General features: G+C 47.0%; 1 protein-coding gene across 1 annotated transcript; it reads left to right on the forward strand.

Annotated features, from left to right (window-relative positions):
* The first annotated feature begins 13908 nt into the window (after positions 1–13908).
* Positions 13909–14954, forward strand: LOC127237700 (mas-related G-protein coupled receptor member H). Its single transcript, XM_051206072.1, has one exon. It carries the CDS (start codon positions 13955–13957, stop codon positions 14918–14920), a length of 966 nt encoding a protein of 321 aa, XP_051062029.1. The 5' UTR covers positions 13909–13954; the 3' UTR covers positions 14921–14954.
* The last annotated feature ends 390 nt before the right edge of the window (positions 14955–15344 follow it).

A 15344-nucleotide genomic window follows, 5' to 3' on the forward strand; every position in this document is an offset into this window, starting at 1 on the left:
GGTCTCACAGAGCACTGCCTGCCTCTGCCTCCCAAGTTTTGGGATTAAAGACATGTGCCTGTGCCACCAACACCACCAGGCAATATTGGTTGGGTTTTTGTTTTGTGGTGTGTGTGTGTGTGTGTGTGTGTGTGTGTGTGTAGGTGTATGTACAGGTGTGCTTGCCTATCCATGCCTGTGTGGACACAGAAATCAACATTACATATCTTCCTTTATTGTTCTCTGCCTTATTTGTTTCTGAATTTTTATTAATTCTTGCATTTGGTCATACCTCAACCCCTCCCCTTAATCCCTCCCAGGTCAACCCTTTACCCCCTTCCCACCAACTTTATGTCTTTCTTTAAATTTATTTTTCATTTAATAACCCACCGACTTCAGTGTGTGCTGTCCGTATACACTTCTGGGTGTGGAGTCATCCATCTTAGTGTTTGGGACAATGAATGAATCTGGATCATTCTTTTCAGCTAGATTGGCTGACCTTTCATCCCCCTGGGATCCTACAACTCCTACCCCCTAGGACCCAGGGCTGGGATTATAGCTGTATGCCGCCACCTAATTATTACATGCAGAGGGGACAATTTACTTCAGAGACGTTTGTCTCCCCAGCCCTAGACTGGCTTCTTGAGTGCACATTTCATTTCTCTGTTCTAAAGTCATTTGAGAAAGTGAGGACTCAGTGTGACAGCTAACTCTGCTTCCTTGTCTTGTTGAGTGACCCACCAGAGCCCTTTGGTTAATAGCTTGATGTGTATTGTGTCCCTGGTAATCATGACTAGCACTTGGCAAGAGCAAACTCTCCCTGGTGATAATTTAATAGAATGACCATCCATGTAAACAGTCTGCTTGGGATGTCCTCATCACCACTTGTATATTCTGGTAATTTTTGTATGTAAAACCAGAATGCCTTACCATGCCAGTGAGCCCTTACTAAACAATTTTGGTGACAGATCGCTAAGGTGAAAATGCAAATAGCTTTTGCTTTGTTGGTCTAAAATTAACCAGTACAGCACCTGAACCTCACACCCTTTGCGGGGTCCACTGTGGACAAGCCAACACTCTCACAATGTTCCAATTCTGGGCCCTCATCTCCAGCCAGAAGGTCAGAGTTTAACATTCCTGGCACTGTAGGTACTGAACAGCCATCCAAGTACCTTATGCTTAGTTACAAAATTGGAGAAGACAGAACAAAAATACATTCTGCTATAGCAGAATAAATTAAGCGAAATAAATAAATAAAATTGACCTTCTTAGCTTTGTTCCAACTTCAGCCATCCTTTAGGAGGAAAACATACAGTTGGTCCTGATGCCTACAGCTTGATCACATAGTGTGAGCTTTTCCCTGTTTTTTTCTTCCTTCATCCTGAGCCACCAGGGTATAGAGTGACGGGGGAAGCAACATGGGCAAGCCCTCCCCCCAACATTCTTACAAGAGCATGATGGAGCAGGGGCTTGTGCTCTTGGCTAGTAGGAGAGAGTGGGAGTCTCGGAGCTTTCCTTTGATTCCTTTTAACAGTCGGGCCACCTCTACATGATAGGCCAGGTTCCTGTCAGACACACAAGCCTCAGTGTCCTCTGGGCCCTGGGACCACGGAGGTACAGGAATGGTGGTGAGGACTGGAGCACTAAGTGCCGAGGGGTGGGGCAGGAATAGGGGACAGAGAAGAAGGTCCCCACAAAGGGCACAGTTGCATGACTTCTGGGAAACTGCCTCCTCACTGAACCTCTCCAATCCAAGGTGAAAGGTCACAGTCAGAAAACTGAACTATTGGTGTAAATGAAACCCAGCTCAACCCAGGATCGTGTCGAGTCATGTGAGTTACATGTAAATCTCTTACATGTATGATACACAAGAATCACAAGAATTGCAAAAGGACTAACTTGGTCAGCAGGATTAGGCAGGCCACCTGCTGTAGCAGGAGGTTTCCAAGCCCACATTGTGGAAACAGGCTGATTTATTCTCTTTATTCCGCCTTCATGGAGGAACATCCAGTAACACATCTGTCTCCAGCTAACTCTTACGCCCCATCCTGTGCATTCAGCCAGGCTCATCAAGCAGGTGTGTGGTGGGGTTTGTTTGTTTGTTTTTGACTCTTCGCTCCTTTGGGGGCCAGGCACCCAGCCCCCACATAAATTCAGAGAATGCCTGACCTTAGCTTATTTCCAGCCAGCTTTTCTTAACTTAAATTCCTGTCTACCGTTTGCTTCTGGGCTTTCTCTATTCCATTTACGTTCCTTTACTTCTTACTCTGTAGCTGCCTGTGTGACTGGGTGGCTGCCCCTGGTGACCTCTCTCCTCCTTTTCTCCACCCTCTCCCCTTCGCGGCCTCTCTCCTATTTATTCTCTCTGCCTGGTAGCCCCGCCTATTTCTCTCTCCTTCCTAGCAATTGGCCGTTTGGCTCTTTATTAGACCAATCAGGCGTTTTCGACAGGAAAATTACACAGCTTCACAGAGTTAAACAAACGCAATGTAAAAGAAAGCAACACATCTTTGCATCATTAAACAAACATTCCAGAGCGTAAAGGAATGTAACGAGTCTTCAACCAACATTCCACAACACAGGTGCATAGAGATCCCAGTGGAGTCTGTGGAGACAGAGGAGAAAGGCAGAGCTGAGTCTGAATGTGATAGTGTCATCAGCCTGCCAGAGCAAGTCACTTAACTTCCCAAAGCCTCAGCTTCACCTCTGAGGTAGGGACAGTGGCATGCCCACATCCTAGGGCCCCCCAATAAGTATTCAGATGCCTCATTGGCAGCTGTGTGGGCCATGTCATTTGGACACATGAATGTTGAACTCTTTAAACTTTTAATGAGTCCATGATGTTTATCGTGCAAACTGTAGAAAGGAGGGCCCCATAAAGCTGGTGGGCTATGTGGAAAGCGGAACAGGACAGCGTTGGGCGGAGAGGGCGATGGTTAGCAGGCATTCTGAAATATCCCTGTGCCAGCTCACTGGGGCTCGTGTAACCCAGCACCACAAGCTGGGTAGCCTAAAATGACAGTGTTAGGAGTGAGGTGTTTTTCCTGCCGGCCTGGACCCACCGTGGCGCCAGCCCCGAATAACACACAGAGACTCTGTATTAGATATAAATGCTGTTGGCCAGTTACTCGTTACAGCTAGCTCTGTCTTAATTATTAACCCATTTCTATTAATCTAAGTGTTTCCACGTGGTCTCATCTTACCGGAGAGTGGGGCAGGCGTTCTGCTTTCTCCATTCTCTCCATGCTGTCTCCTCCCTACTACTCCTGGAACCCTCCTTGTCCCACCTATATTGCTTTCCTATTGGCCAACAGTGCTTTATTCAATAACCAATAAGAGAAACATGTTAACAGAATGACATCTCCCATCCCATCATGACAGAATGTACTGTCTCACAGTTTCAGAAGTTAAAAGTGCAAATTCAGGTGCCAGAATGGCCAGGTTCCCTCTGAAGGTGAGCTCCAGCTGAGGCTGTCAAGTCGTGGAACCCTTTCCTTAAAGCTACAGCACTCCTCCGCCTCCGTTAGTCTGTGGTCTCTTCCTCACATTTCTGAATTCTTACCAGGATACCGTACAGGTTCAATTAACAACACATGAGTTCACTCTACTCCAGTGTGACCCATCTTGACTGATGACAGCTGCAATGAGTCAATTTTCAAATGAGCTCATAGTTGACGATTCAATAAAGCTTTAGGGGTGGGGGGGGGACACCTAAATTCAAATCATAAGCTACAGGCTTGAATTGTAACTTCCATGCTAGGCATTTTGGAAAGGCATTGAGATCGGTCTTCTCACACCGTCCAGGTAACTGGAACTGTAACACCTTGACAACCATTCATCAGTTCCACAGCAGTTAACTACAGTCACATGACTGTGCAGCCAACACCGCCATCTGTCTCCTGAACCTTCTCATCTTTCCCAACAAAAACCCTGCTCATTAAAATACTATGAGTCATGCCCAAAGTCCTTTTCCCTCTTACCTGGAAAAAGTGTGTTTTGTTGATTTCTTGGAGTGGAACCTTGAATTGCTGGAGGACAGCTTTTATAAAGTATTTTCACTTTCAGTTGACACATACTAGGATAACCATTGTGCATATTACGCATGTGGGGTACAATGTAATATTTCCACACATTGTGTGCAATGTGTAACTGCTCTGTCCATTACCTCAGACATGTCTTTGTGCTGAGAACAGGAATCCTGTCTCTTAGCTGTCTGGCATATTCGATTGATTGCTCTCCTGGTTAATACTGTCAACCTGATGTGTATAGAGAATCACTGGTGAGACAATGCCTTGGGACTGGAGAGACGGTTCAGCACTTAAGACTACTCTTTCAGATGTCCTGAGTTCAATTCCCAGCAACCACATGATGGCTCACAACCATCTGTCATGAGATCTGGTGCCCTCTGCTGGCCTGCACAATACATGCAGACAGAATATTGTATACATAATAAATAAATCTTAAAAAGAGAGAGAGAGACAGACAGGCAGGCAGAGAATGCCTCTGGGCTTGCTGGGATTTTCAAGATTAGATTAGCTGAGGTGGGAAGACCTACCCTAAATGTAGATGGTACATATGGAGTCCTGAACTACATAAACCCAGAAAGTGCGCTGAGCACCTACACCCATCTCCCTCTGCTTTCTGACAACTAAGGCAACATGTCTAGCCACCTCACTGTCCTACAAACATGTCTCCCCACAAGACGGACTGCATCCCCTTGAACTGTAAGCCAAATAAACCCTTCCTTCCAGCAGTAGCTTTTGTCAGATGCACACGATGATGAGAGTTAGTTAAGGTGACATCTTAGAGTGCTGCATTAGACAGCAGTTGGAGGAGACATGTTGGCGGATCACCCCTGAGTACCTTTCTTTCTTTCTGACTCTCAGGAGCCCTTTGGAATCAATAGCCTGGTAGACTTCACAGAAGGAAACCCAGAAGGCTCTATGCGGGACCCGCAAGCAACCCAAACCGCCACCAACTTCAGTAGGAAGGGCATTTATTAAAAGAATGTTAGCTGATCACCAAATCTCCAGGAGGCAAAAAATAATCCAGGCTGCTAAGTCAGGTTGCCAGAAAAACAACTGCATGAGCTAAAAAGCGTGCGACAGATTTAGCTCCGCCGAGATGTGGCTGCTGCCTCCGAGAAGCACAGTGAGTCAGTGGCTTCCTGCCACCCAGGGCCCCCTACACGGTGCGCTGGCTGGCTTCAGTGGTAACCATTGTCATGCCCACGCTGAAAGCTCTTTCTGTGTCTCTGCCCATTAGGGACAGAGTACTTGAGGCAAAATGAAGCATGGCTGGTGTGCCGAGTCAAGGTCAAAAGCCGCAGCCAGCATGTGCATAGACAGACAGAAAGAAACACACACAGTGGAATCCCTCCACACAGGAAGGGACTCAGACACAGAGGGACCAAAAGGAGAGAGCTGCTTCAGCTTTTGGTAACTGGCCAGCCCTGTCTGTAATGGCAAGCAATAAGTATCCAAACTACTCAATGCCATTCGGGGGGAGGGGGAGAGGGTGTCCCTATAGAGTCTCCTCCCCATAGAGCCTCTGTAGGCTTCTCCATCTTGTTCCACTCCCAAAATCCTCATGTCCCGTGTCCTCACCAACCAACACTCGCTTCTAGTGTGTGTGTGTGTGTGAGAGAGAGAGAGACAGAGAGAGAGAGCGAGCCGTCCTGATTGGTGGAAAGGGTCACTGTTTCATAACTTCCAACCTTCCTCAGCCTCACCTGAGTCTATTCCTAGGGAGGGCTGAGAAAGCCCTCGAGGAGTGAGACTCGTTGCCAGAGGAGTTGTCTGTGATTAGATCCACTGAGGAGAGACAGGGGCTGGAGGTAGAGTTCACCTGCCACCGCCACTGAGTTAACCATGTACACCTGTGTAATAGAGCGTCTGTAACCGTCTACACGGATGGGGCTTAGAAAGCTGGCGTGCATGTGGAGATTCTAGGCACTTCTGTCCCTCCCCACATCCCTCGCTTGAGCTTCTCCACTGACTACTCTGAGGTGTAGCCCTAAGACCAACAGGAGCATGTACATTAATTGTTCAGTGTGGGCATCCATAAAGATGGCTGCACTCCATCTTGGCACAAGGGCAGAGAGTTCAAAGCTGTCAGCAAGTCACAAGACGTAAAGGTCAAAGGTGTGGCTACAGAAGGACGCTTTGGCTGTCTTAGTCTAATTAACAACAGACCTGAATCTGAGGTGTGGCTACTCCTGACTATCAAGGCTAAGGAAGGAGAAGTTGAATCTGAGGTTGGCTACTCCTGACCTAAAGACTAGGGAACAAGAAGTTGGAGCTAAGGTGTAGTTATTGAACCCTTAGAATAAGTGAAGGAAAAAAAAGTCTGTTTGTTCCATATACATGATACTGTGTTCCCATTTTTGGTTAAGGTATATAAGAGTGTTGAAAAACAAACTCGTGGCATTTCATATTGACTGATCTGCCCAGCTGACCTTTATTCTGTGTTTCTGTCTTTATTGTCTATGTCTATGGCCTTACCCTCATCCACACTCCCCCACTCAGGCATGGACTTGGGGCCGCTCAGCTGGCTCCGATTGCAGCCCTGCAAAGTCCGCTCATTTCCGACAGTTCAGAAGTCTTCTGAACACACTAACAAACTTGAAGGGGACCCTGGAAGCCCCAATTTATGACTTACCCAGAAGACATCCTGGCAACTGCATTCTAGAGGGACAGAGCCTTCAACCTGGAATTTTACACTAACTCCAGGTGATTTCAGAATTGAATTAAATCATATGGCATCAGGCTAGTATCTGTTGTCAGAAGTGACCTGTGAGAGCATAGAAAAACAGCCAGCCTCCCCTGTCTATGACCTGCTCCCCTCAACAGCCCCAAACCTCCAGGTCGTCTTAAAATAAACACTCTATGCTTGGTCCTCAGTGAGAGATCACTGATATTTTTACAGAGCAGCTTTGAAAGTTTCCAGAACGTTCCTCCTTTCCCTGGCAACACAGATAACTTTAAAATTCTGCATTAAGTTTGGGCTGGGGCAACAAGGCCCTTTGGAACTTGCTTCCCAGATAACACAGCCCCAGCTTTGAGTTACAGAGCCTCTGAGAACAGAAAAACACCGAAACCACAAAAAAAGCATCCCTCCCAGGCATTTGGGAAAAGGCACAGGGCTCTGCCAGAAGCAGTGAGAAGCCCCATGGGTTCCTTATTTTCTGGTGCCATCAAGTGGTAGGTTTGCTCTTAAAAATAATAATAATAATAATAATAATGTTCCTTGGAAGGCTGCGTGGTAGTCTATGCTCAGATTAAGTTTATGTCGTGAAACACTCTACTTGGGGACTAGGGACGCACGTCTATAGGAGACCTCGTTCAAGTGAGCCAGCAAACTTAGACGGCATGGAAACGATGCTCCATCGGCTTTGCCTCATCCTATTAATTAGAATCCAGTCAGTTTTCCTCCCACTCATGGGGGAGGGATTACAAAGTCTGTGACTCATGGGGGGGAGTCTTCCACAAATATCACTGACTTTTTTTAAAAAAATAAGATCCTCAAGTAGGACAGGCAAGATGACTCAGGGAAGAGACATTTGCCACCAAGCCTGACAACCCAAGTTTGATCCCTGGGACCCACATTGTTCCTAAAAGTTGTCCTGTGACTCCCAAGTGTGTGCCATGACACATGTGTGCTGTTAGAGCTAGCTAGCGACACCACCATCTTTCCATCTTTCTTCTTGCTATCTCACAAAAACAAAACAAACAAACAAGCAAACAAACAAAAAAAAAAAAAACAGGACAGCACATGGTCTGGGACAGGGTCAGCAACGCCACTGTCCACTCCCCCGCCAGCATTCCCCTGGGAACGTCTACGGCCCCACCTCCCCAACCTGTAGCTCTGCTAATCATGCCTTGGGGCCATGGTCTGTAGCAGAGAGGTCGGGAGGGAGATTGTCTGAGTGGGAATAGGCCAAGAAAGGCTGTCCCAGCTGGTGGGCCAAGAGCTGGTGCCTATAGGCTGTCCCTCCTCACAGATGCAGGAGGAAGTAGGATCTGAAGGGACAGGAGACACAAAGGTATCTACAGAGTGCGTTGGCACGCTTCCAGTTCACCAACAGCTAGAAAATGATGACGTGCCAGGCTCTTATTGGGGCCGATAGGGACATTTTCCCATTAGCTGGGACTTGATGCAAACTACGGAAGAAGAGTGTTGAGCGGTTACTGGTTTGACTGACAGGTCTCAGAGGAAAACTGGCCCCGCCCTCTGCCCTCAGGGCTTGCCAACAGGAATCTAAATTTCACTGGCCAGATAGGAGGCCAAAATAAGACCCTGAGAACAGACTGGTGCCAGACTGATGTGGGCTCTTTCAGCCTTCCAGAACCTTGTTTGCCTGCTGAACAGGGCCTGAGAACCAGCAGAAATAGCAAGCCCTCAGGGAAGAACCAGAGAGCTCCACAGTGACTTCATACCCGCAGACGGTGAGTGCTCCCACTTGCTTCTTCCAGAAAGATCTCTGTGCCTGAGTGTACAGGGAGCTTTCCTCCTCCCAGCCCTCTTCAAAGACAGAACAACACTGGGTAGAAAAAAAGAGTCCACTCTGACAGGCTCCCAAGGGCCACCTCAGCGCCGTATGTCTTCTGGAACAGGGGTCTCCTGGTTTGACAACAACCACAGAGCCTCCCCTAAGAGCACCATAAAAAAATAAAATAAAAAAATAAAAGAGATCGCCTAATAATTGCTTTCCATATATGTGTGGGTGTGCTCACGGGTGTATGCATATCGTGCGGGGTGCTGGGTCTGCACACATCCCGAGTGACACTTGGTTTGGAACATGGACTCGGCACCAGAAATAAATGTGGCCCTGTTCTATTTTGTAATTTTCACATGGGTGCCAACACATTTAACTCCCGCTCAGCTTCTTTGATTGACTGGATCTGAGAGGCAGGCTGAGAGGCTGAGAGAAATCACTAAGAAACGAATATAAATAACACCTTCGGGACACACCTGGCTATAAGTCCAAAATATGATGGGGGGAGCCTGCAAAGGTGACCGGCCAGCTCCCACCAAGTGTGTGAGACTGTCTGTGGCAGGCTTAGCAGACTCCATCCACTCGGAAGATGAGCTCAGCTTCTCCTTGGAATGCCTTTCCCTGCTATGCTCTTCTGCCTTCTCTGCCATGGGAACTCCCAGCGGTAGTTGCGGACAGTGTTGACTGGGGTGTAGTATCTACATCCCGATGGGAGGTCGGAGAGCATCTGCCTAAAGGAAATGGTATTGGTAGCAAGTTGCAGACCTGCAGGAGGCAGGTGATCAGAGCCCAGAACCCTCATCATGCTAAGTGAGGGTTGCCTTCCACCTCACTGGGTTCCTTAACAATCATGTGGACCCAGCCAATCAGAACTAGTATAATTGTACTTAACTTGTTCTTCTCGAAAGTCCCCTCTTTGTCTCCCTGTCTCTTTCCCTCTTTCTCTCTGTCTCTCTCTCTCTCTTTCTGGTTTTTGGTTTTTCGAGACAGGGTTTCTCTGTGTAGCCTTGGCTGTCCTGGAACTGGCTCTGTAGACCAGGCTGGTCTTGAACTCACAGAGATCCCTCTGCCTCTACCTTCCCAGTGCTGGGATACGACATAGCTCTGTTTTTTATTTTTTTCTCTTAAATTATGCTTTATTCCTATGCTCAGACTATTAAGATGCACAATTCAAGTAAGTTCCTTTTTGTTTACCGATATGCTTGGATCCAGGCAGAGAGGTTAGTTTGGACAATGTTCCACAGCAGACCCCGTCCTTTTTGCTCATATGTCTATGGAAGCATGGCCACTGGCATGAGCCCACTCAACATGCTACTCTGCACTTCACACTTAACAGGCTGTTGCAAGTGGCTTCCCTGGTGGCTTCTGGTCTATGACAAAGACACTCTCTGGGATCTTCTGGCCCCCACCCCCATGATTCCACTCTTACCCCAGGCCCTCCCTCAGACAGAGGGTTGTGACAGGGCTTAGTGAAAAGGAAGAGAAGGGAAGAGAATAGGGTTTGAGTCCGAAGGGTCTGTCCTTGAACCAGCCCTTGAAAAGCCAAACTGGCCTGCCTGGAGGCCTATGCTTTACCTGAAGAAACCAATAGAAGTCACAGGAAAAAAAAAAATCAATGCATATTTACAGGCCACAAGGAACTGGATTCTCATAGTAGAAAATGAGAGCAAAGCATCCACAACATTCTGTTCAAGAAGAAACAAAATATCGAGACTATACCATCTTGCTAAGGCCTAAACTGTCCTGTTAGAACTAATAGTCTGTTCAAGGAGAAACAAAATATAGAGATTATACCATCTTGTTAAACCCTCAGCTGTCAGGTTAGAACTAACATTCTATTCTAGAGGAAACAAAGTATCAAGGCTGTATCTCCTTACTAAGCCCTAAACTGTCTGGTTAAAAGTAACATTTTGTTAAAGAGGAAACATAGTATCAAGGCTGTACCACCTTGCAAAGCCCTAAGCTGTCTGGTTAAAAGTAACGTTTTGTTAAAGAGGAAACAAAGTATCAAGGCTGTATCACCTTGCTAAGCCCTAAGCTGTCTAGCTAGAACTAACATTCTGTTCAAGAGGAAACAGAGTATCAAGGCTGTACCAAGTCCTGAAACCATAGGCTGTCTGGTTAAAATGTTCAGATGCACCCCACACACACCCGGCATCAGGTTAACAAATTTGTTTTATTGGAGAAAAATGATCAATACTGGGAAAAAAGCTTTACTGTTCAAGTTCTCAATTATGTTGCTTCAAAAAAAAAACAACCCTTTTAAAATATTTCCATTATTCTTTGAGAATTCCATATGTATACAGTGTGATTTTATTGTGCTTAACTCAAGAGTTGCCCTCTCCCTGGATGGCTGTAGTTTGCGGCAAGTTGGCAAAAACCTGTACTCATGCTCTCCCTCAATAGATAAAATAGAGAGCTATGGGAAAGACACTGATGTCAACCTCCACACTCTCCTTTACAAGCCAAAGGGACAAAGAGGAGGAGGGCATTGACTGATTTTCTCAATAACTGTGGGAAGTGCTACTATTATTATGTCCACTTTTCAGACAGGGAAACACGTTTACAGAGTGAAAGCTGCCCACGACCACATAAACCTATCCTGGAGATGGATTCAACCCAAAGCCAGTGTTCATGTGTGTTATCCTTTTCTGACTCAAAGCCTTAAAGCTCGCTCGCCATGAGTAATTGTTGTCGAAGTAATCTATCCCAAGGAAGAAATTGGAGATTTCTGACTCCCTGCACTCAGAGAGTGCCCACACCCACAGCTCTGCCTGCCCTTCAGAATGATGACCACAAGTCCCAGGCACTTTGTGCTTCTGACCGGATAGCATAACTAAATCAGGGTTCCTTGGGTTCAGTTCACCTCCCTAAGCAGATCAGAGAATGAAGTGTAAAACCATAACAGTGCATCTCAAAGGATGTCATAGTGCCATGCATGGGCAGATAGGAAGTGTGAGGTGCAGAGAAGGGACACAGAACTCCCATGCCCTCTCTGCCCCCCCACCCCAACCCCAGGAATCTCCACATGTGCCATTTCCTGGAAGCTCTCTGAACTCTGTTCTGGTTTTGTTGGAGGGAGGCTATATGGAGATTCTCATCAGGATCATTGTACTCTGGTGGTCAGTTCAACATTCAGGCCATCTCCTTCCCTGCAGGTTGAGCAGTGGACCCTCCAAGAACTAACCCCATCCTGGAGCTATCTAGGGGACAGTTAGCCATCAGTCACTGTATACAAACACACACCACTGTGGAGACCCCAAGGATGTTTAAGAATTATACACCAGAGAAAGAATGAAGGCCCAACATGAATTCCACAATAGCAAAAACAGTTCTAATACAGGTTAAGTAAGAATCTGCCAGCTGTTCTCAAAAATCCTGCTGAGTCTCCAGAAATAGGCATTCTGAGTTTCAAGGGCAGACTGAAAGCATCTTTTAAAACCATGTCTACCTGGACGGTGATGGTACATACCTTTAATCCCAGCACTCAGGAGCCAGAGACAGGTGGATCTCTTTGAGTTCGAGGCCAGCCTGGTCTACAGAGCAAGTCCTAGGACAGCCAGAGCTGTTACACAGAAAAATCTTGTCTCAAAACACACACACACACACACAGAGAGAGAGAGAGAGAGAGAGAGAGAGAGAGAGAGAGACGGAGGGAGAGGGAGAGAGGAGGGAGAGGGATGAGAGAGAGGGAGAGATGCAGAGACAGAGAAAGAGAGAGAAAACTGTGTCTATCTGTAAATAGGAGACTGCTGTCCTTTATGGTTGAGTCTACAAAAAACAACCCAGGATGTCCTCACTCTAAAAGTGTTTCATGAGCCCCCCCCCATGCTTCAGTTGGCCATGGTAACGGCATCCTTTGGGCAACACAGAACATGGAGTAAGGAAGAAGTAAGAATTATGCAGTTACAACACCACCTAACAGCATCCAGGAGCCCAGGCTGTCCTGGGTCTGGAGATCACAGTCCTGCATAACTGTCCACTCTCCATAGCCTTCTTTTCCGTGAACCCCAGCTCAACAGAAACTCCTTCTCAACCTCCCCCTCCCACCATGACGACAAGACTGTCTCCTCCTTAAACCCAAGGGAATGCCCTTTAATGTCCGAGAGGGAAACGTACAACTGTCCATTAGCTGTATTACGGGTGAATCGGTAAATGGATGTAGCTGTTGTAAACTGCAAGCTGAGACAGGGGAATAGGAGAACAGCTAAAGAGAGATGTGGCAGAAAAGATCAACAAATTTCTACCTATGCTGTAATTGCTTGTTCTCTCTGCCCTCTGTCTCTTCTCCACTTTCTGTGAATATTGTGTGCAAGGATGTGCAGTGGTGTGCATGTGTGTATGTGTGCTCACCTACGCGGGTGCCTTTGGGTGACAGAAGGGTAGTAGGTGTCTCTGTCGGTCACTTCCCCATTTTTTGTTTGTTTGTTTTGGTTTTTTTCAAGACAGGGTTTCTCTGTACCTTTGGAGGCTGTCCTGGAACTAGCTCTGTAGACCAGGCTGGTCTCAAACTCACAGAGATCCACCTGCCTCTACCTCCCGAGTGCCGGGATTAAAGGCATGCAGCACCATGCCCAGATTTGTATGTGAATGCTGAGAACCTATAGTCAGTCAGGTCCTCATACTTAAACATCTTTCTGAGCCATGACTCCTTTTATTTATTTTTTATTTTATTTATTTATTTTTGCATTGGCTTTTGCCTTCATTTATTTCAAGTGTCTTAAAAAAGAAAAGAAAAGAAAAAAAGTTCTGCTCCTAATTCTGTCACAGTTCTAGTGAGGACTCTTAGAAGTAAGAGACACAGTGGGCTTTCTCAAGGACCGAGAAAAGGGAATTGTGGATGCCAGTAGCGGGGGGCGGGGGGGGCCGAGGTCAGAAGTCAGCCCTGGCGTTAGTGGAGGGGATGTGGACATTATTTCAGTGTCTGCTGGGTGGAGAACTGAAGAGGGGAGAAGATGAGAAGACAGCAGGGGACTCTGGCTTACCTCATCCCGTGTTGCGAGTAGTTTTCCCAGCCACAGGTCTGGTCCCGCCGCCGTGACAGCCCCAATTAACACACCGAGACTCTGTATCTGATATAATGCTGTTGGCCAGTTACTAGTTTCTTGTCCGCTAGCTCTGTCTTAATTATTAACCCATTTCTATTAATCTAAGTATTTCCACGTGGTCTCATCTTACCAGAGTGAGGGCCGGGACCTCTGTTGTCTCCAGTGTCTACACGCTGACTCCTCCCTACTCCTTCCGGAATCCTCCTTGTCTCCTAGTCCCACCTGTCTTGCTTTCCTATTGGCCAACAGTGCTTTATTCATTAACCAATAAGAGAAACATATTTATAGAATGACATCTCCCACCAATCCCTCATGTGGCAGAGAGGCTCCCCAGTAATATAAAGCCGTCTTAAGATGCTGGGTAGATGACAGCTGTCACTGTCTTTCATTTGTGACCACAGGAGACCACAGAGAAAGAGATTTCCCAAAAATGGAGCCATTGACAACGACCTTTTGTCCTCTGGAACCCACACAATACACCAGAAACAAATCCCTAAATGAAACCACCTGGTCTTCAAGTCAAGTGGCTGACTACAGTTATATTTGTGCCTCCCTGGTGATTTGTATGCTGGGACTGGCTGGGAACGGACTTTTGATATGGTTCCTAGTATTCTGTGTCAAGAGGAAGCCGTTCACTGTATACATCCTGCATCTCGCCATTGCCGACTTCCTGGTTCTCTTGTGTTCATCCGTCACTCAGGTAGTGAACACCTTCCACATCCATGATAACATCTTCCTGACCTACGCCGTCTTCCTCATGCTCTTCGGCTACAACACGGGCCTGCACCTCCTCACAGCCATCAGCGTCGAGCGGTGCCTCTCAGTACTTTACCCAATCTGGTACCAGTGTCGACGCCCGACGCACCAGTCCGCTGTGGCCTGTGCACTGCTGTGGGCCCTCTCTGTCCTTGTATCTGGCTTGGAAAACTTCTTCTGCATTGCGGAAGTGATGCCACAATTCCCAGAATGCCGTTATGTGTACATATTTTCCTGTGTCTTGACATTCCTGGTCTTTGTTCCTCTCATGGTCTTCTCCAATTTAATCCTCTTCATCCAGGTCTGCTGTAACCTGAAGCCACGCCAACCAGCCAAGCTCTACGTAATCGTCATGGCCACAGTAATCCTGTTTCTGGTCTTTGCCATGCCCATGAAGGTGTTACTTATCATTGCCTACTACTCCAACTCAATGGACGCATCTGTGTGGGAGTCCCTCCCTTACTTGAACATGCTGTCCACTATTAACAGCAGCATCAACCCTATTGTCTACTTTGTGGTGGGAAGCCTGAGGAGGAAGAAGAGTAGGAGGTCTCTAAAGGAAGTACTACTGAAAGTCTTCGAGGAAAAGCCAGAGGTGGGCTCCAGGGAGAATGTTGCACAATTCTCTCTCCCTTCATGAACTTCTGCTAGGAAGGCTGCCTGACAGTATCTCTGTGTGGAATATGACAGTATTCTTCTAACTGTTTCTCTACCTTCCCGCCTGGTGACTCACCTAAGATTAAAGAGAAAGTCCTTCATTCCTCCTGGAAAGAAATGATAACAAGACACACTACACACACGACACACTTGGCCACTGGTAACTTGATGGGAGCTAATATTTTTTGCCAGTACTGGGCTTTGGCTCAAGAACAGCATACATACTGGGCAAGTACTCCAGCACAGAGCTCTGACCCCTGGCTAGGTCCCACCTTCCCAGCACAAAGCTCCATGTGTCGCAACAATGTCTCACTTGTCACTCTTAGGAGACACTGTTACTAATCTACTGTCACAGATAAAGGTAAGAGATTTGGTAAGGTTTCGGAGTATGGCTGGTCCTGAGCCAG

This window comes from Phodopus roborovskii, unplaced genomic scaffold, assembly GCF_943737965.1.
Source record: "Phodopus roborovskii unplaced genomic scaffold, PHOROB, whole genome shotgun sequence".
Taxonomy (NCBI): domain Eukaryota; kingdom Metazoa; phylum Chordata; class Mammalia; order Rodentia; family Cricetidae; genus Phodopus; species Phodopus roborovskii.